The following is a 27,253-nucleotide window of genomic DNA, read 5'->3' on the forward strand; positions in this document are numbered from 1 at the left end:
TTTTTTTTTTTTTTTTTTTTAACGTTTATTTATTTTTGAGACAGAGAGAGACAGAGCATGAATGGGGGGAGAGTCAGAGAGAGAGGGAGACACAGAATCTGAAACAGGGTTCAGGCTCTGAGCTGTCAGCAGAGCCCGATGCGGGGCTCGAACTCACGGACCTCGAGATCACGACCTGAGCCGAAGTCGGACGCTTAACTGACTGAGCCACCCAGGCGTCCCAACGATTGGATTGATGGTTCTGTGACATTTCTGACACTCATGAGACATCCTTGGGCTTCAAAGGACACACATTTTTTTTTTTTTAATGTTTTTTTTCAACGTTTTTTATTTATTCTTGGGACAGAGAGAGACAGAGCATGAACGGGGGAGGGGCAGAGAGAGAGGGAGACACAGAATCGGAAACAGGCTCCAGGCTCCGAGCCATCAGCCCGGAGCCTGACGCGGGGCTCGAACTCACGGACCGCGAGATCGTGACCTGGCTGAAGTCGGACGCTTAACCGACTGCGCCACCCAGGCGCCCCTAAAGGACACACATTTTAAATTTTAAACTGGCAAGGAGGAAAACCTCATCTTTCACGTTCCAAGTTTAAAATCTCAATGATAATACTCCAGATCTCTTACCACTCTCCCAGGCAAACTCCACACACCAAACTCCAACCACCAAAATTTCGGGTCACAGGGCAGGAAGGTAGAGGGTAAATAGTGTGTGGGCCAAGTGGCTCTCACCTTGACTGCCCATCACAGTCATCCAGGGAGCTTTTCAAGAATACTGGTGCCGGGACCCACCCCTCTTGTGCTTTTGATTGGTCAGGATAGGGCCCTCTTAGTTGTGAAAGTTCCCCGGGTGATTCTAATGTACGGTCAGGATAAAGACACACTGGTTTAGCTCTCCAACACTGGCTCAGTTCAGCCTTGACCCTGCAGGATGAGGTTGAAGTGCACTGAGCAGAAACCACAGAACTCTTTTGGGGGGAATGAATTCCACATGCTACCTTGTGACATTAGGGTAGCAAAAGTCAGCTTTGTTCCAGCAGGGCTTGCTTATTCTTATACCTTGGAAGGAAGAGTAGGATGGCTTTTTGAGCAGGGATACCGTTTTGTATTTTTCAGGCTCTATCTATAGTTTCTTTTCTCTAGTTACAAGGAAGGAGCCTTATAGGGCATCAGATCTTCTCTGTCCAATCCTCACCCAAAGGTCTCTTTCTGGCCCCAGTAGGAGGTCTGGGTGGACGCCCACGTGGGTTGTAACCCAAATTTGGATCAGTTTTTGAAATCTTGCCTGTCAGAGTCGGGCACCTGTGACCACTAAGTTATCTCAAAGACAGATGAGGTCACTAAAAGCAACAGTTAACTGTGATTCAGCTTAGGCCCGCTGTAGATCCTCTTCTATTCCTGACTCGAGTAAGGGTCTTCAACCCAGACATGAAAATGTCAGGTCCAAGGAAGTGATTGAAAGCTCAGATGGATACTGGACATCTCAAAAATCCTGATGCCAGTTCCTCAGGGAAATCTGGCAGTGTCTGCCACCTAGAGGGCTGTTTCTTGAGCTCTGCCGGGGCACATGAGGCCGGGGACATCCTGGCAGTCTTATTGTGTTGTCATTTCAGATAGCCTACACATCATTAAGTCCCCTCACCGGCAGACTTTAGGAATATTCCTGTTTGTACTTGGATTTCCATTTCACTTTGTACTCTAATCTTGGGCTACAGTCTGTTCAACAAAGGGAAGCACTATTCTCCTACATCTCCTTCCATATACTCACAAACATAAGCACGCATGTTTTAATCTAGGATTTGTACCTCATTCGCAGGATATACTGAGCTGAGTCAACAGCTCTGGGTTTGACTTGCCATATGTGTTGTTTCCCATGTCAGATCCAAGGCGGAAACTGCAAAACTTGGGAAGGCCTGTCTTTGGCCCTCGTGGTGTTGGTACCCCTCGTCTTGATAAATGGAGAAAAGCTTACAAGTAACGCTGCTTGGTATTATTGGAACCCCTGTCACGTATCCAGGCCTTCTTCCACTCTGTCTCTAATCCAGGGATTATTGTCTCATGGGATCATGCAGCAAAAGAATTATTTCGAATTTCTTTTGGTTTCCTACACTGGTGCCAACCAGTAAGTGCCCAACCACTGTTCTTACGTAGTTATTGAGTTCTTTAAAAAATTGCCAAGAGGAGTCTTTGTCAATTTTAGTTAGGGCCGGTCTTGCCAGAGGGACTTTCACTCAGGTGAAAAGTGGTGTTAAATACATACAGCAGTCCGAAGGAAAGAAAAAAAAAAAAAAAAAAGATAAAATGGCAATGTACAATAGATTCAAAATAGATCCCCCCAAATAAAAATACTAAGGTGGTTAAGGAGGAGGAAATTTTACAGCTTCATTCTTTGGTATTGTCCATCTTAAAAAGTGTATAAAACTAGGAAAAGTCCATAATACTTGGATATATTTAAGCTGTTTCCAACATACATTTAGATTCACATTTATAGCATGTGCTTTTCCATATTACACACAAAATAAAAAAAGAACGGGGAACAAATTTCCAAGGATGAAATTTCCACATTTATTTTTCTTTCATGTGCATAGAAAATGGCAGTGAAGTGTCCTATGAAAGAGGCAGGGAATGGGCATGGCGCTTCTATACCAGACTGGACTTTGTGCTTCAAAGGTACACTATTCATTTTGAAAACAAAGGATGTTATAGTTTGTTTTTAATTGCTAACAATTCCTCGGGTTTCCCATTTGTCTTTTAAGCTGTCAGTTTCTTCAAATCTCTTTTCAAATGACACACCGCATTACAAATGATGGCACTTAACCAATGTGGCATTTCCATATTTACACCAACAAAAGAAATTTACAAGACATAATAGCATACAATCTTGACATTTAGTAATAGCAATAAAACATGAAGGGCATCCATTTTATTATTTTTTTTCTGTACAAACTATCAGAACATAACTTTATTCACATTAAAAAAATCATCTTTAATTTGATTTGACCTACACATCCCCCACCTCCTTGCACCCATTTCTCAAACCTCTCATCACATCGCCCACACCTTCACCAGACTACAGAATCTATAAGTAATTAGATCTAACACCTAAATAGAGCTTAGAAAGTCCTCTCTCCCAAAGGTTTCCTCACTTCCCTGATAATTCCTCAAAAAAGAAAAAAAAAATGCTCTTCACTCATTCCTTCCATTTCACTTTCACATTTCATCAGCAAATCAGCAAGACGGATTTTTCATCTCAATCCAAACAAGGTTAGAAAGAAGAGTTCCTCTCCCGAGCATCTTGATGCTACACCCATGAGTCCGGGGACCCTGGGTACTGTTCTGCTCTATAAGAAGGTCGTTTCGTGGAATAAAAGTCTACATAATTTGTAGTTGATTTCAGTCCATACTGTGTTGAATAATCAGTAGAAGCTGGAAAGTGAACTCGGTCATCAAAATAAGGATCTTCATAGCTATGAGGAGACTGCAAATACAATCTGTATGCGTCAAAGTTCTTTCTGTTGGAGTCATCTTGACTATAATACAGCTGTTGATGCTGTTGACAAAATGAAAAAGCAAATAAATCAAAGCAATTTTTGGCAATACATGTTTAAGGGAAATTAATGTGGGTTTCCTGCTTCATATTTTTAAAGCAGTATTCAATATTTGTGAACATATGGTTCAGAGTTGTTTCTGGTACATGCTATTATGTTTACTAGTAGATTGTAAGGATTTTAAACTATGTTTATAAGTAGGCTGGCAGAGTTTGCTCAAGCCCTGTTCTAAGGCCTCTAGAAGTTGGTGTCTCCAGAGAGCCTGAGGTGGCCTCTGGCTACCTCCTTCCTCACTAGAGGACCAGTTCTGCGCTCTGCTGTGGAGGGGCTTGTTACCTGGGCATGCTCAGTGAAAGGATGGCCTTGATTTTTGCTTTGACATGGGAACCACTAGTACATCATGAATTTAGTTGGAGGCTGGATTTTCATGCTTCAGATAGTTGTATATGTGCAGAACCATCTTTTAAAACATTTACCTCAGAGATGAAGATTGAGTCCATCCCTCAGTTTTAGGACAAATGTGAGGTACTATTAAAGGAGTAAGCAATCTCCAGGCAGCAGAGTAATAAAATTGGAAGAGACATGTGAGCAAATGGTTCGAAAGGAAAAGACTTCCCCAAGCCAGGACTAATCGATTTGTAAGGAAGCAAGGTGAGCACATGTGGGCATCCACATCAGGGTACCCTGCCCCCATGTCCTTTTGTGTTGTCTTAGCTCATCTCTGATCTCACATTAACTTCTTCAAATATGTTTAGAGAAAAACTGTCCTGGTTGTTATGTCTGATTTCCCTCTTGATCATGTCCAAATCCCCTCACTTAGTAAGATGTAACAAATTTACCACGTAGGTATCAAAACATCATGTTCTGGAACTAAACTCATTCTAACATTATAAATTCTCTTTTTAAGTTAAGAGTTATGATTTTTAGTTTTTTTTCCCCTCTCTTGACTTAAAAACTATGGCATAAATTATAAATAATTTGGGAAATTCTTTTTTTGTCCATCTAGAGAAAAGATGAAATGGAGGGAGGTTTTAGAGCATCCTTATCTGAAGTTGAGGATACAGGCTTGTTTGGAAAACCCCAGTTGTTCATGTATTTTTGGAAGGTAGGAGGAGAGATCAGATGACCCACGTGGGCATGGCATCAGGAAGGACTGAAATAAATTTTAGGTCCCCATGAAAGCAGAGATTGGATGTTATAATCACTAGTACCCACTCTGATGGAGAGTGGGGTCCACCCCAGTAGGGCCGAGTCCACTTTGACTTCTGAGACTAATGGAGACCTGGCCATGGACTCAAGCGTTTTCAAACCATGGCTTGGATATGGAGGGAGTCACGGAGATGAGGAATGAGGTGTACAGAAAAGAGAACAATGAGATGAGAGAATGAAGTATGCTTACCAACCTTTCCCCACAGAGGATGGAAGAGATTTTACAGGTTAACAGAAAAAAGGAGTGGGAAAAGGAAATCACTGGGCAAAGAATAGGAGTTAAAGACTTCTCGGCTGGTCCCCATCAGTGGCATGGTGGTCTCGGCAGCACCGATTTGGATATTCAAGCACCTGGGGCTACTGTGGAAGTGATTTGCTTAAACCACAGAGGAGATTCTGAGGAGCATCAGAGATCCCCCGGGAAAGCTCCTTGGCCCCTGCTGTGTTGGCCCAGCTCTGGTAAGTCAACCGACCCGGAACCCTTCCTATGTTGATCCCTGCTAATCGACCTTCTGTAAAAATGACATTGCAAATTCACCTGTAGCCGTCTATTTTGCTCTCTTGCTGGTGAGGAATAGGAACTGATGTAAATTGGTGAAGGTTTGCTGGAGCCTGTAAGAAAATATTTTATGAAATTAAAACTAGTGCTCATTACTGTGGTCCATTAGGCTGTGTGGGCTCCCTGACAGGGCCTGCCTTTCCCAGTGCCAGCGTAGATCGGGACAGTCAGCAGTCTGAGTTCCCTGGATCTAGCCTGGCTGCTGCTCACCCCAGGGTTGTTAGGGGCTAATGAATACGACAAAGACAAGTCGTGTGTGTGTGTCACCAAAAAGCAATACCAGAATACCAGAAGGTTTCCTTCTCAACTTCTGGTCACTGTGGGGAGCTATGCGTACCTGTGAAGAGTTCCCTGGCTGGCTCTGAACAGCAGCCTTGCTCCCTGAGCCGAGGGACATCACTTTTCCAGGGCTTTGAGCTAGAGCCCTGGGTCAGATGGGGGAAGGGAAACATATTAGAACAAGCTCCATGCCTTCAGAACAACTTTGATTCCAAGTCCCAGGTCCTGGAAAGAGCAGGCACAGGCATGTTCTAAGCAGTGTGGCCACATGGAGGCACAGTCTTGTGTCTGCCATATTTAACTACATTTTCAAACAAAAAGGATCTGATAATCCGATGGTGGTCTTCAAGAGTCCACAGCAGACTCCCAATGACGTCACTGGCTACCCTTCTATTATTGTTAGGGCTCACAAAGATTTTTTTTTTTTAATGAGGAAAATGAAACATACTTGAGGCAAATTAGTTTATTGAAGCAAGCAAAGAAGATACAGAGGGGCATGCATGCTAAGGAGGCGATCTTAAAAATAAAGCAGGCTGCTGCAAATCTGAAGGAACAACGCACTTCAGTTTGTGCATTTCCTTTGCAAAGAGCTTGGTGTTTGAAATGTAGCATCTGCAATTTTCTGAGCTATTAATTGCCATAGTAACAACAGTCGATTAATAAACAGTCCTGTGAAATCACAATTTCAAAGACAACAGCACAACTGAGACGGCTCCCCCAGCAGTTAAGTTGCCACCAGATTTTACTTATTTCTTTTTAATAAATAGGTTTTTTGAGAAAAGAGTACTCTTTTGTGGTAGCTCAGTCACACTGCCTTATTTGAAACCTCTAGAGTAGTTATAATTTGCAAGAGAGTCAAGAATGGGGACAGTATGAAATCCTGGGAACTCCTAGGGCTGGCATCCTTTAAATAAATGTTATGCCCAGCTTTCTGAATGACATAAAAATATTAATACTGTGCAACATTATTTTTGTTATCTTAAAATGTAATCACCCTGGGAAGAATCACATTATACATTGTGTTATTCATTCAAACTCTTTTCCATGAAAATGTAAATGAAATTGATCACCATTCTCAGGTTTGAATTTAAAAGAAGAACCAGTCTAGGATGTGTGGCCTTGCAAAGAGTCACAGAACTCAGAGTTCTGATACGTGGGACACACAGGGACACACTGCATGGATGGGGGTTGGGGGAGCAGAGCAAAGGGAATGCGCTGGGGGAGAGCCAGAAACCATCTCCCATTTGGATACAGTGCTCTTTTATTTGTGGTCACTAGGCCACTACCTTAGCTTGTTTTCCTTAAAAGAAGCGGAAAAGGCAACAGCCCCCGAAGCAGGAAATGCTGACGCTAGAACATGGTTTGCTGCTGGGGGGACCGTCTCAATACAGGCACGGGCTATTTCCCAGGCTGCTGGCAGGGTGCCTGGAAACACGTGGCTTTTCGAGATACTCTATCACACACCCGGCTGGCGTCTTACCAGGGTACAGGCCTTTATGTGTGGCATCCCCTTGGCTATTGTAATACTGCATAGGTGGCTGGGTCCTATCGTATTCAGAGCGAGGGTCTCTGATTCCTAACAGTGCTGGTGAGGAGGAGGTGCTGCCGACTGAAGGGAGAGGCAGAAGGAGAAGGGAGAGAGAAAGGAGAAGAAAGAGAAAGCAGACTGTCAGTGTCTCTGCAAAATCCTCTCTGGAAAAATACAAATCAGCAATTAGCAATGCCACGCAGCTGATGCTAAAAATCAGCCTTCAGAGGTACTGTGAGTTGAAGAGCAGCCAGTGCGACCTGCAAGCCCTGCAAGCCCGCCGCTTCGAGGATCAGTGGGCGTGGCGAGAGCAGAGCTTCCGGAGAGCTGAAGCCCGGGCTGCCCAGTTAGGGGCGCAGCGCAGAAACCACGCAGCTTTCACGGTAATGGGCCTCAAGGACTCCGACGTGCCTTTACAGCGCCTTTACAACGGAGCGAGAGTAACTTCTTAGCCATGCGAGAGGTACATTTGCTATTTTATGATCTCGGTTCGGTTGCTTGTAAAACAGCCGTCTATTATCCTTTATGTGCAGTTCTTTAGTAAATCGATGTTTTATGGCATATTTTGATTTTTAATTATTTCAAAAATATCTGCATCTCTGAATGTGTTTGAGTAAGAGTACCCAGCCCATAACATTTATACGTCTCTTTATGGTGATGAGCTGTCAGGGAAATTTTATAAACTCAGTAAGCCTGGCTCCTCAAGAAGTTGACAGTGCTAAGAAGTTCAGCCTCACAAAACCCCAGACGATTTTTTATCCCAGCTTGAGCCAGATATTTAATAATAACATATACATCCACAGGTCTCCTTTTGAGCATTTCTGCACAGAAGGAAAGCTTCACGCATTTTTTTTCCTCATTAAAAAGGCATCTTGCTTGCACTAAAGTTAATTATAAATAAAAGTGGTCACTTATTCACTTGATCCACCTGCAAGCAGCAGCCTGCAAACCTTGCCACCAGTGCTTTTGCACACCTTGATGCTTTCAGAGGCAGGACACTGAAATATTTTCCCTAAAAGGTCACTTCACTGCCGTAGGGCTGCTGTGTGTTAAAGGGAGGTGAGCATGCATGGGCTGTGTCTATGTGCTACTCACCTTGCTTACTTTCTAGAAGATAGCAGGACAAAGATCATGCCCACCCGCCTCCCACAATTACATTAGCGCAAAGGCGTCAGAAGTGCCAGTAAGTCGAGACCACATCAGTGCTGACAGGTGGAGGATTAGCGCTTAGAATTACTGGAGAAACAAGTGCGAATTCTATCCTTCCTCTCAAACGGAATCCAAAAAGCTACGTTCAGGAACGTGGATGGGCTCATCAACACTGTCCAGTGTATATATGTGAGGCCCTCAAAATAAGTTCATTGTTTAGTAACTATGCCCTAATCTGTCTGAAATTATCCTTTTGCCTGTGCTACATATGCCTTTGGTTAAGCAGCCAAATCTCTTGTTTCCCCTGACACCCCTATTCCAGAGTCCCTAAAGAGTTCGGAGCATTTTTATACAAGAAGACAGCCACAGGCTACACCTGGAAGCTCAGCAAGGATGTCAAAAACCAAGCATTAAGTCTCTTTGAAGAAAACAACTCATAATTTAAAAACGAAGATAAAAATATACACCAGACGCAGTAGGCACAGACACTTTTAAAAAACTCTTAGTACAAGTGGAGCTATCCAATTATGTGGTAAGAACCACCAGTCCTATATTTGTCTTTCTGGCCACATTTGTCCACATGACAAATAAGACTGCCAGCAGTAGCACAGTTGAATACAACAGATAATATTTATATGTCAGAATGGGAGATTTAAAGCCAAATAAAAAAAAGATACTACTTTTCCTGTTTCATTTAACTAAGAATTAAATTTATAGGACTAACTGGGCTTGGTAGTAATATTCTGTCCTTGTATATAAAAAACAGCCTGAGTCTCAGAACGTTCTTTCTACAAAATTAGGCACTAATAAGTAGGTCGTGTGGTTGCCAAGATTCCCAACTTACAAATCAAAGGGAATTCCTGTGAACCCACCTGTAGAGCCTGTTCCCATCAGTCATGGATAAGGGGTGGGGGCAGGTGGCAGGTGGGGGTAGGGTCTGGAATACAGCCAGGGGATGGAGGTTTAACTGGGAAGAAGGAAGGTGCAGGAGATTGTGGCTTCCCCAGAATGCAGATGTAAAGATCATGTCTAGAGGACCTTGTTTCTAAGAGTTTTCACCAAGAAAACTAAAAAATCACTTTGGAGGAGATTCCAAACTTGAAGCTAGTGGGCAGGCAGGGCAGCTGTTTTCAGGCATAATCCAGTGGTTCTCAAAGTGTGCTCCTCTACTCCTACAGCCACATCACCTGGCCAGCCTATCAAACACAGATTCCCAGACCCCTTCACAAACCTAGTGAAGCAGAATCATGGGGGAGTAGATGGGATGGAGGGCCCATCTTTTGTGGGTAAACTTGCATAAACTTTTAAAATGGAAGGAGGGAAATGGGTCTGTTGTTTACAATGGCATGTAATTCCCAAAGAAGGCTCTTCGCTTGAAAAGCAAATCCACCTCCTAAGTGTTTGGAGGTGACAGGCTTAATTGTCTATGTTCAATCTTCTCTGGCTGGAAAATAACATCTGTCACACAAATGTTCTCGCGAAGGAGTGGAGTTTGCCTACTGACCTGACTGAATGATGGGTGACATCTGTTGGTTGGTGGTAGACAAGGAAGGATGTGATTTGAATCGGTCTCGCTCTAACGTTGACACAGGTGTAATAAAATGGTTCTGATTCCACCCATCCTGTGGAGTTAAAAGAGAAAAAGAAACCTCTCAAAATGAATAATGACATTTCATTACAATAAATGATTATGAATGTGTGCTCTGATGAATGCTAATTATGCCAAAGCTATTCTTGTTAAGTTACCTTTTTATAAATGCTCCGGAGGTCCCGATATTGCCACAATGTATTCAAGACCTGGGCTGCTGCCTTCACCACCTTCAGAGATGATCTAGGAGAGAGCGAGGTAATGTTAATGAATGTGGGAGGCACATCCTCAGGCTCCATTTGCAGAGATTTAAGCTGCAAACCAGTGATCAAGAGGCCATCTCTCCAAGGACCAGAGGGCACAGGGGCCACTGCTGGAAAACACGACCGAGGAATCAGGTGTACCTGGGAGTTGGGTAGGTTCAGGGCGGGCCCAGGTGGCTAGGACCAAAGTGAGACTCTCAGCCAGTCAAGTCTGTGGTGAGAGGCTGTGATTGGCATGAGCCATGACCCTCTAAGCTGGAGGCCTCTTTCAGGTGTCAGCCCCTAGCTCCCCCCATATCTCCCATGGGGCCGACTTCCCTGGGGCTTTGGGATTAACTCGACCATGACTGAGCATCCTGAGTACTGGAGGACCTTCCCACTTTAAATGTTTCCCCCATGACTAGGTCTTCCTATAAACACCAGCATTGGCTTCTTATTTATGCCTCTGGGTAAACGTACATATGTGCTGTAATGTTCAATTTGGAAAATACGGTCAGTTGTAAGTTCTCTCTGAAGACGTTTGCTGAATGTTGGCGCTCTGTTCAAGCACTGCTCACCATGAGTCACTGCTTTTCACCTCGAGGGCTGCTCCTCTAAATCAGTGGCTTCGGTGATAAGTGAAGAGGGAAGTGCAGCCTCCTTCCTGAGCACAGGCCTGCAGATCACCACGTCAGGGGCGGATCAGCGCTTGGGGAGTCAGCAGTAAGGATAATGGGATACCTCTTCACAGTTCATCTCAACATCGAAAATTCGACTTCAGATGTGTACCACAGTATCTAAAATCTGATTTCCTCTTATCTTCCTAATGAAACCCTTAGGAAGGGGAGAAGTAGTGAGGTGGGCAGGCTGGAAGCACTTTCTCTGCCCCAAACAACAGGATATGGGTTGTAATGATTCTGAGGGCTTCAGGGAGGAGGGAGTATAGTCATGTTCAGGGATAGCGCTGTCCCTGTTCTTGGAGGTGGGACATTTCTGCATCTAACTCCGCCCCCACCTCCCACTCAAGACTACCTCTCCTCAGTGTTCCTCTTGAGTCAAGGGCAGAACCAGGTCAAAAAAACCCACTCAAAGCTGTTCTAAATTGTACATTTTCAAAATGGACCACAGAGCAGGAGATATCTCAAAACAAAAAATGAACAGAGATGAAATTTCTGATACCTGGGATGGCCTCACAGGGCCTTCGCACCTCACAGCCATGACATTCTCAGCCAGGTCCTGACACTGCTGCTGGTGTTTATCTCCCCGCCTGTAGGTGCTAGGCAGCCGGGAGGGGCAGGAAAGACAGACCCCACGCCTGCTCCAAGGACTGCTCTGCAACACTCGAGCAAGCAGGAGTGTGCCGGCTATATACCTTGATACAAACTGCTAGGCTAGATATCTGCAGATGAATTCTATCAGCAGAAACCTAACTCTTGAGAAAATCAAGGAAGCTTCTGTGCTCACCTTTGCAGCACACCTCCTTGGAAGAGTGATGTATCCTCAAAATTCTAATTCTTATCCTCTAATTTCTCATCTTCTCTTAAACATGTGACATCAGTAGCGTTCAACTGGACAAGTCTCAACTGTCGTCGTCCTATCTGGTTAAGCAGAGCATTTGACACGTGCTCACCTTTGAAGCACTTCCTTGGCTTCCAAGATACCACACGTTCCTGATTTTCTTCTGAATGCTCTGGCTACTCTTCAGCTCTTTTGCTGGCTCCCCATTTCCTTGGGGAAAATTATATCAGCCCTTAAGCCTCTTTTCTTTCCATTTACAGTTCTTTCTTTATTCATCTCAGCCCATTTCACTTCTCTAAATACCCCATTTATACACAAATGACTTCCAAATTTTATTTCTAGTTTGGACCTCTATCCTGAACTCAACTCAGGTATATTCTACAGTTGACCAGACATTTCACATGGATGTCTAATAAAGGTCTTAAATGTAACATGTCCAGAACAAACACCTGGTCTTCCCTAAAAACCCTGTTCCCGTAGGCTTCGCCATGTTAGTAAGTGCAATTTCATCCTGTGGTCTTTTTTGCCAAAGACCTTGGGGTCATCCTTGACATTTTCCTCCTCTCCTGCTGCTCATCTAATCCCTCAGCAAATTTTGTTGACTCTTTCAACCATGTCAGCATCAACCACTTCCCCACAACTGCTGCCACCATTAATCTGTACTTGGTAGAGGGGAAGGTTCATTGAGCCATGATGACCCCTTTAAGGGAAGCCAGATTGTGTCCCTCCTCTGCTGAATGATCTCCAGTGGCTTTTGGTTTTCCTCAGAGTAAATCAAAGTCCTTACACTGACCCACAGGGTCCTGTATTTCTGGTTACAGAATTTTCTTTTTTTTTTAATATACAAAGGTTTTGGCACTGGTTCGCCACACCTTCCCGCACCACTCCTGACTTGCCTGTTCCCATTGGCTTCCTGCTGCCCATCACATGCGTGAGGCACTCTTCTGTCTCAGAGCCCTTCCACTTCCTCCTTATCACCTTTCCTGTTTTTATTGTTTGCCCCATCTGCATCTGACAGGCTGTGTTTCCTACTCACGGGTACCTCATCTACCTTGCCCTTGCATGTAAGGTACCCAGGGGTAGGGGTTGTTGGGAGATGTGCTCACTGCTGTAGCACATAGCAGGTGAACAGTAAACTTGGTGAATGACTCCTAAGGGAAAATAAATGTGTGTTTAGAGGAAAACTTGAGTTGATCGAGAACTTTGAGTCTCTTGTTTTGAAAAAAAAGATTACACTGGATGAGAATTTTTCTTTTTTAATACACAAAGGTTTTGGCACTGGTTCAGCATTTCTCCAGCTTCTTATGCCTTTCACAAATGAAGGCCCTTTAATGAAATTTTAAGAGTACAAAAAGTGATTATTGGTTCCCTTAGCTTTATCTGTAACATTTCATTTCTTTTGAAATAAAAAGGTGTGTGTGCATTTATTACTAACGAGATAAAAAAGATATGCAAGAGAAAAGGACTGAAAGGAAATTGGTTAATGTGGTTAATGTTGACAGGTGTGACTTCTAGGGGATGAGAATATGCTTTGCGACATTACTCATATTTTAGAAATTCCTTCAAAAGTATAAACTAAAAGATTAGACAAGAAATAAGGTGAGTTGTAGCACTGTCACTTAGTCAAGTAATAAATATTTACTGAGCAACAACTGGGTCAAGTTGTTCTCCACGTACAGGGTAGAAGAAAAGACAAAGTTCCTGCTACTGGGGGAGTCGGACGGCACAGAAAGCCCTACGTTAACATATCAGGGGTTAATCAGTGCTGTGAAGGAGAAAAGAGCAGGGGACAGGGTGGCAAGTGGGGAGAGAGGTGCCATTTTATGGATCAGGTGGCTGCTGTCCTGTGTGTTGCAAAGGCTCCAAGCAGTCCTACTTCCCACTTCCTTGAAGGATTCTTTGATCTGATACTAAGGCAAACTGATAGTCCACTGCTATAACTCTGTGACAAAAAAAATCTTCTATTTTTGCCACCAATTCTTTAATTCCTACTTCTGCTGCTTCATCAATTAGGTGTCACCCAGAAGTAAAGGGGAATGTATGATTCAAGCCCAGGGCACATCCTGAGGCCACACAACAGGCCCTGCTGCAGAGCAATGATTTTAATACTTTTTAGGCACCTGGCAGAGGCATCAGTCCCAGAACTGAGGATTCAATAAGATGTTTTTGCAGAATAGGCCCCAGAGGCTGGAGCAGAGTCAAAGGTGAAAGGGAAACGGTGCCCCCAGATTTTCGTCATCATAGCGTTTCTGATTCTTCCTGGGGTCAGCACAACCAAACATGGCTTTAGAGACAAAAATGGATGTAGGGGTGTTACAACAAAGTAAAAACCAGAAAAAAAGGGGCCACAGGACTGCAGATACCTCTCCCAACAAAATAGGTTTTAATTGGTGGAGACTGTTTAGCTTATTAATAGTGTGTATGATATGCAGAAATAAATTGTTTCCAATAGGAAATATCCTCCACAAAAGCCCTTATCATAGGACAATCCCATCTCCTCCCTGCGCCAGACTTGCCTGTCTCCTCTGCCCTTGGTTATGTTCACCAGCTTCTCTATCCCCCCTGAGTCGGCCAGGGCTTTGGCATTCTCCATGTTTTTGCTCGTGACCTCGTGCAGAGCACAGCAGATGGCCGCCATGGTCTCATCAGACAGCACACTGGGGCCGGTGCCGCCAGGAAGCCGGTTGACCAGGTCTCGCATGGCATATTTACCTGCCAAATGCAAAGGAGTTCATTCTGCTTTCAGAAGGTACAGGTTTTTGTTATTGTTGCTGTTGAAAGATCCTGACAGTGTGTTGTCTCTTGAAAATAGAACCTCAAAAGACAATAACAGGAAAAAAAAAAACATGGCAAAATAGGAAGTGACAAATATTACAAACGTAGGGGGGAAGTTAATCTTTACGGCAAAACCACTTGGAGAAATAATTGGTTTATAAAACATTACAGTGAGCCACTAGAAGAAAATGTAAATCAGCATATAGTTTGGTATGCCAATCAAGTTGCTTTAGTTCAACTATCTTCATTAACAGTGAAAAATAAATTATAAAAATAAATTTTACTTTCAATTGAATTCCTATTCATCAAAAATACCTTAAATTCCTCTTAATGCTTTTAAAAACTGATCTTTGAATAAGTTTTAAAATTGGACTAAGTAAGGCTGCCAAACAATACTTTTCATTAAATCTTTTAGGGTCTTAACATGTGAGCTGGGTACAATTATACATTTTTATCAAGTGAAAGGTAAATATCAGTTGGTCTGACTTCAACAGTGATAACAGGTTAGTTTCTTTTAAAGGACACAAGTAACCTTTGGCGTTAAAATGATGGCTGATTATTTCATAGGAGTGAAGCAACATAATAGAGATTTGTTTATTTTGAGAGAGAGCACGAGCACGCAAGTGAGAGCAGGGGAAGGGACAGAGAGAGAGGAGAGACAATCCCAAGTAGGCTCTGAGCTGTTAGGGTGGAGCCCAATTCGAGGTTCGATCTCAAATTCTATGAGATAATGACCTGAACCGAAATTGAGAGTCAGATACTTAATTGACTGAGCCACCTAGGTGCCCCAATATAACAGAGTTCTTGATGGGACAATGCTGGGGAAGTCCCCAGCTATTCAAGCATTTCTTTACGGATACTCTGTTTCCCTTATTTCTCTCTCAAAAGAGATTATCTCTAGCTTTTTCAATTTCAATTACCAACTGACAAACTAGAATAACTGCATGACAAACAAAAGAAATGAACTAAAGCTCAAGTAAATATTTTCTTAGTTTTTTTTTTTTTCTATGCTAATAATTGAGTGGATACAAAATGGGTTTTTTATTAAAGACCTATTTATATACAATGGTAAGCAGTGGAAGTTAGGCCCTGACTACACGCTGCATAATTTACTGTATTTCAAAGGCTCTGGCTTACTCACGGTGAACATTGTTGTGAATAGGGGGAAAACAGTATTGACATTGTAAGCCAGAAGATAAATGTGGTTTTTAGAACAGATGGAAGTTAGCGCTGGTGATTTTGAATATTCACGAAAAACCAAAACGTCCATGACATGTAATTCGTCATTTTGCTAAGGCACAACTTTAAATTGCCCCCGGAGACTGGGATAAGGCAGCTCACTCCGCCTGTGAGTGAGCCTGGTGGTACCCTTGGAGCCTGCAGCTCTAGACAGCTGGGCTGGTTCGATTCAGTGGAGTATGCAGTAACTTTCATAGAGTGACAAAACTTGGTTTCCTTGTGAAAAATGGCTCTACAGAGAAAGTCCATTGCTAGTGCTGGTGATGGACGTGAGCACAGAGTGAAGGAAGAAGGGGATGGTTCTCAGAAACAGAAGTACTGAATAAATTAGAGTCGAATATTGAATCTGGGAGGGGCTCAGACCTCAGGAAAGGAGGGATCTTTATAGAGAAAGAAATAAGAAAGTGATTCATGAAACCATTCAAGAGTGCTCCAGTTAGGTAAAAAAAAAAGGCTCACAGGTAGAGAGAGAAAATGCTCTTGAAAGTTTAAAAGGGAGTCAAGACATTCACAGAAAACACAGAGATGCTCTGAAAGAAGGGCAGGGCTTGGCAAACACGGTCCCCCTTCCCAGAGGTCTTGGCCCTCAGTGGCCCTGCACCTCTGCACTCCTGTGTCCCCTCCCCAGCTGTAGAGTGACAGGCCACAATCCTATGTTGTCAGGCCTTTAATTTTTAGCATTAGAAACTCCCAAACTGTATGAGCTTCTTCTAAGAAATTCAAACAGTATGGATGTAAAAATAACTTAAAAAAAAAATCTCTTTAGGGACCTGAAGGATTTCTCTTAAGAAGTATGGGAACTAAGAGTTATAATGCATACTGGCATCAGGCACCAGCGGGACTGTATGAACAGGGTGTGGAGGAAGCTCCTTTTCACTCATCAGGGGACAGTTTGGCTCAAAGGAATGGTGTGTTAAGAGCAGGTTAACCTGGGTGGTAATTTAAAATAGCAATATTGCCAGGCACTGTGTAGTGGCTTTCCTGTAAGCTGCCACAGTGAATCCTCAAGGCAACACTTTAAGGTAAATATTATTGCCCTTGTTCTTTGTCTCCCTCCCTCCATCTTTGTGTTCCCCCACCCACACCCCCCATCTCAGGGCAGGCATATTTTAATGAGTTCAGTACCTATTCACTAATCCACATGAAATCCTATCAAATCTCCCCTCCCTCTCTCCTGGCCTGTCGTCAGCTGTGGGGCTGGTGTGGAGCTTGCTGGTTTATAAAGGGCTGCTTCATTCTCTGATTTGCACAGCAAACCTGCAGCGAGGACAGCAGGGTGGTCGGCTCCCTTTCAGACATGGGGTCAAGGAAGTTTTCAAATTTAGATGAAAGAATTGAGGCAGGGTGGGCTCACCACAGCACACCCCAGGGTACATAGCCAGTGAGCAGCAGATCCAGGGGGTAACTGAGGTCAACTGGAGAGTCTCTGATCTTTCCTTTACCCCACAGTCGGCTTGAGTGTGGCAATGCCCTTGGAGACAAGCAAGCTAAGTTGGTGAGTGTGTCAAACTTGAAGAGGGGCTCAGTGTCAGGTTCATGCAAGTGCCAACCCTACAGCCCTGAGGGTGGATGCTTCCTGCCATTTTGTACCCAGTGTGCCTGACTTGCCTTACCCTAGTCCTGATGCCACCCTTGGGTGTAAATGGCCATAGGACAGTGGTTCTGCCTCAGGGTGAGCACTTAACACAGATCTGAGAGGGAGAAGCTATAAACCATTTATGTCATTTCTTTTTTTACTTAGAACATGGTAGTTGGTTAGCAGATACCAGTCTCAAATATCAGAAACGGAGAATTAACTTATTTTGTGGCTCAGGAAATGAACCTTTCTTGAAAATGTACCTTCCCTGATCAATGTTTAATTAATGAGCTTGGCTCTTGATGAAAAGGGATGGTCACAAAAGATAGACACCACAAAGGGTATCCAAATATGCCAAGAAGCCAGAAAGTAGAATTCAGTTGCTGATGATATAAAATGTCATCTTTTATATAAATCAAAAGAAGAGTCTTATAAATGTTACTCTGTTTTTGTAGCTTACCTTGTCACCAGAACATACCTATGAGCTCCTTGTTGCGAACATCTAGTGCCATATTCCTCAAGGCAGTTGCCACAGAAGAAACAACTCTGTCATTATCCATTCTCAGAAGTTCTACAAGGATGGGGAGCCCTTTTTCTTTGCGGACGGCTGCCCGGATATACGCTGCAAACTAGTGAGTAAAATAGGCCAATAAGTAATATAAAATAGAGTTCAACTCAGATGTTACTATCACCTAAAAAAGAGGTTTCCAAAAGATAAACTAATAGATTAAATGTTTTCTTTCCAATTGGAGAATAAATCTGTGGTGTCAGTAAAGAAAAAACCATAGTTGGGGATAAAGATAGGCGAGGATGACTGATTTAAAAAAGAAATTCTAAAGCCTAAAAATCTCAAGCCACCATCTGCCAGATATTTTTGTGCAGAAAAGAGAAGGCAGTGATTGCTTTCTACCTCAGATACATAAATATGATTAAGGACGGATCTTGGGTCTTCTTGGCAATTGGCTCCGTGCCAGGTCCAGAGGCTATAAATAGGATGGCAGTAACTGATCACTGCACATTACAGGAGAACCTGTCTCCATCAAGTCATTCTTTTCCTATATTCTCTGCAACAATATTTAGAGTTCAGTAACCTTTCAAAGAGATTGACTGAAAAAAAGCCCTTGCCTCAGAAGAAGAGGAATTCTCCAGAAACACTGAGCATCATAATTCACACACACTGGTGAAAAAGTAAGTATATTTGTGTGCAGGATGCTTTCTTACTCAAGATTAGTTAGCTGCTTTTTTTAATTCATAGTCAAGAAATTCTTTTGTGACTATGAGGCAAGTTTGTTCAGCATGTGTACCATTTGAATTGGAAATGAATGCTAGCTAAGTCATCAGAGAAATAACTAAAAAAAAAAAAGTAGCATTTGAAAATTGGGTCTTTAATCTTGTTTTGAGCTTTTATTGACATTTTTTACCAATGCAAATTGTTTTTCAAAATTTAGGAAAGTTGAAAAATGTTGCTCATGAAACATCTAATACTTTCCTGCTGTGGTCAAGACATAAGGATAAAGATCTGCCAGCCCTTTGTATTATTTTGAACATTAAAATATATGATTGACCACTCAGTTTCTTGAATGCCAACAGATTAAATAATACAAGTAAGAGGAAAAGACTCATTCCAAAGACCCTATTAACATTCTTCATATGAAACGAATACTCCTATTTTTCTAAATCAGATGAAATCTATGGGGGAGGGGGAAAGGAAATGGAATACTTGATTTGCTATAAAGCACTCAAGGCAGCATTCTCAACTTCTCTCTGAAACCTGCAAGAACAGAGCCAACACCTGGCTCACGTGGAGACCACTTGGCTCAGCCCAGCCCAGAGTGCTTCCCTTCTGGGGCACCACCACTCCCAATTTAGCCTCTGACTTGATAGCATCTGTGGTTAGGATTATCTTAAATTTTTTTTTTTTTTATATTTATTTTTATTTTTTGAGAGAGAGAAAGAGCACAAGCAAGGGAGGGCAGAGAGATGTGGACAAAGCAGGCTCCAAGCTCTAGCTGTCAGCACAGGGCCCGATGTGGGGCTCGAACCATGAACCTTGAGCAGAAGTCGGATGCTTAACTGACTGACCCACCCAGGTACCCCAGTATTTATATTTTAAGTGAGCTTGCCATCTAACTTACATTCACTAAATGACCATTCAACACAACTCAAATCACATCTATGTCAATTATTATCTTATTTATTGTCATACAATAAGCTGGATGTGAACACTGGGTCACCAACATAAATATTTATCAATACTTATGTGCCACACACAGTCCTAGGTCCTTCACATTTATTATCTCTCTTAATGCTCATAGCCACCTCATGAGGTAGGTCTTATCTCCATTTTACAGATGAAGAAACTGAGTAGAGAAGATCCAAGGCCCCTAGCTAATAAGTGGAAGGATCAGGATTCAAAACCAAGGGGTCTGGGTCCAGAGCCAGCACTTAGATGCTAAGCTACTTAAGAACAACAACAAAATAACCACATTGGCTTAGCACTAGGCCGTAAATATCTGTGTACATTCATTATAGCAGCTGACTGCACGTAAGAAACCATACCTAGCCTGAGCAGTGCTTTTCACTCTCATGGATAATACAGTGGCCAAAAGCTTCTCATTTGGGGAGGTGGTGGTGGCAGAAGTAGCCAAAAACAAGCATTAGAATAACTTTACTAAAATATACTCGTCAGGAAATTTTTAGAGGTTAAAAATATTTCAGACAAGGACTGTCTGGGAAATTGCTAGAGGTTGTTTAAGAAGTTTTGAGACCCTGCTTACAGTAACAGTAGGAAACCACTATCAATTTTCATAAAGAAGTCACACACCTTTCAAAGGGATGTGGTAATGTGCATCATCCATATGTCTGTAAGCATCTGAGAGAGGGACGGTGGCCCCTCTCCCTCCCACCTCAGCCTTAATTCAGGCCCCTGACATGTCTAGCACGGAATCCTAGCCTCTATTTTCCTCTTCTTTGAATTCATCTTCTGCACCGTGGCAGAAGGGACCCAGTAGTATCCACAGCTGTGTCACCTGTCTGCTTAAACCCCTTTAGTGGCCCTTGTGGTCTGCAGGTCATGTCCCAGCTTCTGAAGCTTGGCCGTCAGACCTGTCTGCGATGGCTGGGTCTAACCCAGGCCACACTTGCCCTGCCCTTGATGCCCCAGCAACCATCCTGCAGTCTCTGCCACACTGTCCTTTCCTCTCTTGTCCCTTTCTCTAGATCACTCCCTCTATATACCCAACCTCGCACTCTGTTGGCTTAATTCTGCTCATTAAGAGTCCATCTGGGTAGCACCATCCCTCTAGGAAACCTTCCCCATCTCCTGGGTTCCCTCTTGGCCTTTTTGTCACCTGCCAGGCTGGGTTAGATGTCCTTTTTCAAGACGCCACAGTACACATATCCTGTGAAGGCTATGCTGTACTGACTCTATCTGTACATTTTTCTTGCTAGTCTTCAGCTTGTACAGGGAGGGCCGTGTCACATTCATCTTTGGATCTCCAGAACCACTTGCTATCTCCCTCCTTTTTGTGCTCCCACCCTTTCCCAAACTCCAAACAACTGTCTCCTTTTCACCATCATTATTGATCTGGCTGCACAGATGGAAAGAATTGTAGATAACTGGAAGACATCATACCTTCCAATTTCCAGCAGAGAGGTTCTGGAGAGATCCGGCAGAGCCTTCCAAGGTGGCTGGGTTGGAACTTTCTGCCAGAAGAGTCAAATATGGTTTTACCACTGATGGATGCCATAGCATCTCAACCCCTTTGGGGGACTTAGACAGTCCTGGGATAGGACCAACTCCATCCCACTGAAAGACAAAGAGCACACGTGAAATGGAAACAAAATGAACACAACATTCCTGAAAATATTCCTCTCTGCTGGATTCAGCTATAGTTAGGTAGAAAAACTGTATGAGAAATTTTTTTTTCTTGCCAAATATGTGATTTCTTACTCCTAGAAAAATGAAACCTTAGAGTTTCATGTCAAATAAAATGCTAACTTGATCCTCCTGTGGCGTTCTCTTTTTCTTTTTCTTTTTCTTCCCCCAGCAGCTTGGCTCCGAGTCCTTGCTGGGAGACTCTTTTCCTAGTAAGTCATCCAGCTCACTCAGCCCCAGTAGCCGGGCCTGTGGGACCTCCAGTTCCAGCCGATAGGACAGGTTCCTCAGGGTGCACACGCAGTTTTCCACAGTCTGAAAACCAACACGGCGTATAATTAAAACCATCGTAGCACATTACTGCAAAAATGCTTCTGTACTGAGCTGCAGTGGTCATAAATAAATGTAGAATATGAGCTCCTTTTTTACTTAAGGGAACCTGAAACAATCTAAGGAAAGAATTACAGTTCCAGAATTTCTGTGGGATACCCAAATGACAGTGCAGGGCTATCCTCGGTACATCTGTGGCCCCGATCGCAATGCTGCATCTGATGAAAATGTGCAGGGCTCTGGAGGAGAAAATGTCCAGTGTTCCTGCTTCAGTGCGGCTGCACTGGCAGGGGTGTACCCAAGTTGCCACAACGTCACTCCTTTTCGCCACTAGGAATCCTTGCCATGGCAAGAGGTGCGAGCAACCCCCTCTCTGGGGAAGCCCCTCCCCCCAAGTCCCATCTTCGGCCCTTCCATCCATCTCCCTCTGCCCTCCCTCTGAGGAAAGTTCCATCAGCTCTTTCTCTGTTGACATCTGCCTTCTGTACGTGGTCTTTTGCTTCTTAAAATCTGTATCACACCTCTTGTTGGGAGGCCACCTGTCACTTCATTCCTCTCCATTTCATCTGCACATCTTTTGATCAACGAGATTCAAATAAAAACCTGGCCATCACTTTGAGTTTTTCCCCCACCTTCTCCCTGAGCCTACCACTCGTCATTCTCTTCTCTCAGACCCACGTCTATGACACAGGCCTATTTATGGCCTCTCCTTATCTAGCCCATAGCTCGCCCACTTGGAACTCCTGACACTTTTAGTCCCTCCTTTCTGTTTCTTGCCCCCACCTTCCTCAGCTCCTGTTCCTGGGGCAAGGATGGGGAAAACTGGAGGGGAACAGAAGGGGCTCCTACTGGAACAGGCTAACCAGCAAGGCAACAGAGGGAGGGTTGAAAGGGCCAGACTGGGGATGTAGAGAAGGGTATCCACGTGGGTGTGGGGTGTGGGCTGTGGCCTGCACTGGGGCAAGAAGGGCAGAGAGGTTGGTGGGTTATAATGCCTCAACCAGGAATGTTTATTCAGTAATACTCAAATACAGATGGGTCTGATTCTAGGCACAGGGGACACAGGACTGGAGGCAACAGCAGCACGGGCAGTCACGTGACAATTAGCCCAGAAGAACCACAAAGAAAGTTAGGACCCTGCCACCCCACACTAAGTCCTTGGCCACACGGAGTCACTCAGTTTTCATGGTTCTAAGGCTATTTTCTTAAGTTGCCATGTCCCTGTTAATTTGTAATTTTTAAATTAATCCCCTTAATCTGGAGTGTAGCCTAATGAGGAGGAAAGGCTCAAGAATCCCAGAAAGAATCAATGGCATGCAAGGAGCAGCATCAGGCAGCTGTCATCATCTGCCACCATACCCCTCGCATGGCAGGCCGGCACTGACCTTGCTGTCGTAATCGGATGTGTTCACACATGTGTGGATCACATACAGGAGCGAGTCCACCAGCCCCTCACAGGAGCGCATTTGCTTCCTCGCTTCCTCCCCCGCAGAGCTGAGGTTCCTGAAGGGGCAGAGACACGTGGGAGCTGCTGAGATGAACAGCTTACTCCTTAGCCACGGAGCCTTATCTTAACATCAGAGAGAACCGACGACAGGCAGCAACCGTGCAGATGCCGTGTGAGGAGGCATTTTAACATCGCGAGAACTCACAATAACTAGCTCCCTGTTGTCAACCCAAATAGAAAGGAGCAGGGGCATCTGAATTCTGTATCCCTCTGGTGACACCCTACTTTCTAACCTCCTAAAAAGTTGTTTTGGGGGCTATCCTCCTCAGTTTCCTCATATGTAAAAAGGGGAGAATATTGATCACCTCATAGGGTTGTGTGAGGAAGAGATGCTCCATACAAAGCAATTATTAAAGTGCCTGGTATGTCAGCTATGGTTGTTATTTCTAGACATGCTTTGCTTCCCTTGTTGGGCCACCAGATATGGCAGGCTCCTGTACCTATTATAATGTTTTGCATGTAGTAGGTGGTCATAAATGCTTCCTCAATGAACGAACAGAAGAAAGGTCACTTGTATAGATATTCAAGTTAAATATGGACATTTGCTTATGCTACACTTTTTCTCATCTTTTCAAATATAAAAAACCCTGAAAATTGCTTTAGGTCTCATCCATATTGAAACTTTTTTTTAAAGATTTTATTTTTTCAAATAATCTCTACACCCAACGTGGGGCTTGAACTCACAACCCCAAGACCAAGAGTTGCATGCTCTACCGACTGAGCCAGCCGGGCAATCCATATTGAAAATTTTGATACCAGTTTGCCTTCATGAATTGATACCATATATTAAGGATCTATCTCGTTTTATGTGGTATTAGCAAAGGTTCTAGGATATGCTAAGATTTTGCAAAAACTTAGGCTAGATAAGGGGGTCTGGAATGATTTTTCTTTTCATCTTTGTTTTTCTGGGGCCAGAGAGACAATGTCATCTGTGGTCCCTACTCTGTTCTTATCTTGTGTCACTTCTCAGTAGCACTTAACAGCTGCCATCTTCTATTCCTTTATAAGACCCTGGGACCTTTCACTTCTTTGGTTTTCCTCCCATCTTGCTGCCTTTCCTTCTTAGTCTTTTCAGCCAGGGGGACCCCCTGGAGTGCCCAGGACTACTTTGGTCCCTTCTTGATCTTTTTCCATTCTCATGGGTGGTCTCCCTCTGCCCCTTGGCTTTAATACAACCTGTGGATCCATGCATGACTCCCAAATGTCTATCGTTAGGCTGACCCCTCTTTAAAACTCTGGGCTCCTTTATCCAACTGCTTTCCTGATATTACCACGTGGATAGCTAAACAGACAACTCAAAATGGACATGGCCAAAGCTCTCAACCGCTCACCTCTCTACCCTTTCTTCTCCCTGTGTTGCCAATTTATCCAGCCAAAGATTGAGGTATTATCCTTATCTCCTCCCTTTCCCCACCCCTCTATTCAATCCATTAGCAAATTCTGTCAGCTCTCTCTCCAGAAAAATACCCCCTATCTCCTACCTCTCTCCAGCACCTGGTGTAGGCCACTGTCATCATCTGCCTGGATCTCTGCAATAGCCTTGGCCTCCAGTCTCTACTGTTGCCCTTGTTTAGTCTTCATGCTGAAGCCAGGATCCAGTCCCATCACTCCCATGATTAAAGCCCTCTGTCAGTTTCCCAAGGCACTTGGAATGAAGTGCAAAGTCCTTCCTCTGACTTCAAAAATCCTGCATAATCTATGGTACTACTCTGTGTCTTGCCCATTAAGCTCCAGCCGTAAGCCCATTCTTGCCCCAGAGCCTTCATACTACTTGTTCTCTTCACTTAAAATATGTGTCCGGACCCCACTCCACTCTCAGATGAGCAGCTCCTGGTGGTATTTCAATGTAGGCTTTAATTTCACCTCCTATGAGGGGCCACTCGACCATCAGAATCATCTCCCAATAAATCCTACATTACCATGGCATTCACTGTTATTTTCTTGATTGTTTTCCTCAATAGAATATGGTTCTGTTGAGCAGGGTCCTGTCTGTCTTATTCATCACTCATTTCACAGAGAGGGCATGCACCAAATGTTTATAGTCCTGAACCTGAGGGACCTGACTGGTATGTCCTGCCTCTGGGAAGCCCAGCAGGCTGGCTGAGGAGTGATCACATTCTCCCCAGATGCAGGGGCAGGGAGAGCATGAGGTGCTCCTTCCACAGATCATCAGTAGGGGATACAAACTGCTGTCTGATGCACACGTCTGATTTAGGGAGCTAGCCTGCTTCCCAGGATCCTGACTCTTGTCATCCACCCACAGCAAGGGGGTTGACAGTCACTTGTCACAACAGTGGAAGGCTTCAGAGCAGCAGTCTAGGCTCCCTCTCCATCTTTCAAGCTCTGTTATAGCCTTACATTGGATGCATGGTTTAAATGTTAGCGCTATGTGTCAGATACTTCACTAAGCACTTTATATGGAGCTGATTCTTCACAAGTGTGAGATGGTGTTATTTTCCCTATTCTAAAGATGAGGAAGCTGAAGCTCAGAGTGGGGCAGGAAGCCACTCTGCCCAAGGCTCCTGCTTCAACTTCCCAGAGCACTGTAAGCCTGGGACACTGGGTAGAAACTGAGCTGATGAGTGTTAATGGCAAATAATAAGCACTACTGTCCATAAAGCGGCCTTTATGAATTTCACATGCTAAAGATAATGACTTAAAATAGTATTTGGGCTCATTTTCATTTATTTATAAAACTCAAACCCAATGATTATTTAAACCACACACCTTTTGCACCTTTTAAAAGCAGAAAGGTTTTAACCATCACATTTTGAATTTAAACAAAAACCAGGCTGTAAACACATTAGCAGTCAGGATGTGATAACCAGAAAAATGCTGTTAAAGTGGAAAACACAGGAATTTTGGCAGTAATTCCGGACTGAAAGGGCCCTTTTTACTAATCCACAGAAGGGTCATTTATCAGATAATGTCTTTCAGGCCGCTAGTCTGTGCTCATGGTGTTTAACTCACAGGATAAGAGTCCAGTGGTCATTTACCTACATGGTAAACGTTAATAAAATGAAGTAAATCCTCTTAAAATCAATTTAACCATAACACACGCTCTTTAATCAAAGAACTGGAAAGAAGAAATAAAGAACTTACCTCAGGCAACCTGTCGTATTACGCAGAACGAGTGACGTCTGAAATTTAATTTTATGATCATCATCAAAAGAAGAGTTATTCCATCCAGAATGTGGAACGATCACAGTGTTTGTTAAGGTCGAGAGAGCATCTCGAATGATTGTCATCTTTACAGCATCACATGAAGATAAATTCCAAAGAACTCCTTAAAAATGAGATTTAAAAAATCCAATTATCAATTAGAGATCCTGCAGGTTTAGGAATAAACAAATAAACATCAGATGTGAACTCATTCTGTTCCAAATCTAATCTATGGCCTGAATTTGCAATCAGGCAGGGGTGGACCTCTACTAACTGCTGAGTGAACATATGTGAGCTCCTGGCAGCCCATCACAAAGCCGTAGCAGTCCATCTCTTAAGTTTTAGAGCCGACGTATTTATCAGACAAGATGACTGTGGCTTCTGCAGGGTAAATTAGAGCTACTCTTTGTGTGGAGGGGCACAATCCAATCAAGGGGCACAAACATACAAACATAACACATCTGTGGGTGTTGTAAAGCTGTCATTCACTGCATCATCCCTTACATTCAATGCTCTGTGTGGCAAAACCATTTTTAGACTTTGGTACATGGAAAAAAATTCTTTCTCAAAAGACTGACATGTTTCTCTACATCATGCTTCCTCTTCCTACTGGGAAGCTCAAGCTTTTTTTTTAATTCTTTTTTTTTTTTTTTAATGTTTTTATTTTATTTTTGGGAGAGAGAGTGAGAGTGGGGGAGGAGCAGAGAGAGGGAGACACAGAATCCGAAGCAGGCTCCAGGCTCTGAGCTGTCGGCACAGAGCCTGACACGGGGCTCAAACTCATGAGCTGCAAGATCATGACCTGAGCCAAAGTCTGACGCCCAACTGACTGAGCCACCCAGGTGCCCCGAAGCTCAAGTTTAAATATGCTTGCAGTAACATATATAGAGAGCAGTTACATCTGTTTCACCTCCACAATCAGATAAGGTTTAAACATTTTTATTTCCATGTTAAGAGTTTTACTGCCATGTGCAAGTTACTGCCATTCCTTTTTTGGATCTAGGCGAGACTGACACTACATTACGTCACTCCTACTATAATTCATATCAGGACTGAACAACAGACTTAAATGCAGCTTATGAGAGTATTATTTAAATTGTAAGCCTATTAGAGTGTCTTTATTTCTGTATCAACTATGAGGTGGGTTATTGTTACAGTACATATATTTTC

At 43.5% G+C, this 27,253-nt stretch overlaps 1 protein-coding gene across 8 annotated transcripts in view; it reads right to left on the reverse strand.

Moving 5' to 3' along the window:
- Positions 1 to 3,237: 3,237 nt before the first annotated feature.
- PKP4 (plakophilin 4) overlaps positions 3,238 to 27,253 on the reverse strand; it is a 237,356-nt gene continuing 213,340 nt past the window's right edge. For 5 of the 8 annotated variants that reach the window (XM_049615607.1, XM_049615606.1, XM_049615605.1 and 2 more), the window contains exons 12-22: positions 26,024 to 26,207; positions 22,800 to 22,917; positions 21,208 to 21,399; positions 20,842 to 21,015; positions 17,686 to 17,836; positions 14,134 to 14,329; positions 10,016 to 10,100; positions 9,774 to 9,891; positions 7,073 to 7,201; positions 5,293 to 5,366; positions 3,238 to 3,547 (exon numbers count right to left, since the gene is read on the reverse strand). In XM_049615607.1, the coding sequence (XP_049471564.1) occupies positions 3,299 to 3,547; positions 5,293 to 5,366; positions 7,073 to 7,201; positions 9,774 to 9,891; positions 10,016 to 10,100; positions 14,134 to 14,329; positions 17,686 to 17,836; positions 20,842 to 21,015; positions 21,208 to 21,399; positions 22,800 to 22,917; positions 26,024 to 26,207 (1,670 nt within the window). In that variant the 3' untranslated portion in view covers positions 3,238 to 3,298. The remainder of the gene's footprint in view (positions 3,548 to 5,292; positions 5,367 to 7,072; positions 7,202 to 9,773; positions 9,892 to 10,015; positions 10,101 to 14,133; positions 14,330 to 17,685; positions 17,837 to 20,841; positions 21,016 to 21,207; positions 21,400 to 22,799; positions 22,918 to 26,023; positions 26,208 to 27,253) is intronic. The other 3 variants (XM_049615609.1, XM_049615608.1, XM_049615610.1) reach the window with 2 other exon arrangements.

This window comes from Panthera uncia, assembly GCF_023721935.1.
Source record: "Panthera uncia isolate 11264 chromosome C1 unlocalized genomic scaffold, Puncia_PCG_1.0 HiC_scaffold_3, whole genome shotgun sequence".
In the NCBI taxonomy this organism is placed as follows: Eukaryota; Metazoa; Chordata; class Mammalia; order Carnivora; family Felidae; genus Panthera; species Panthera uncia.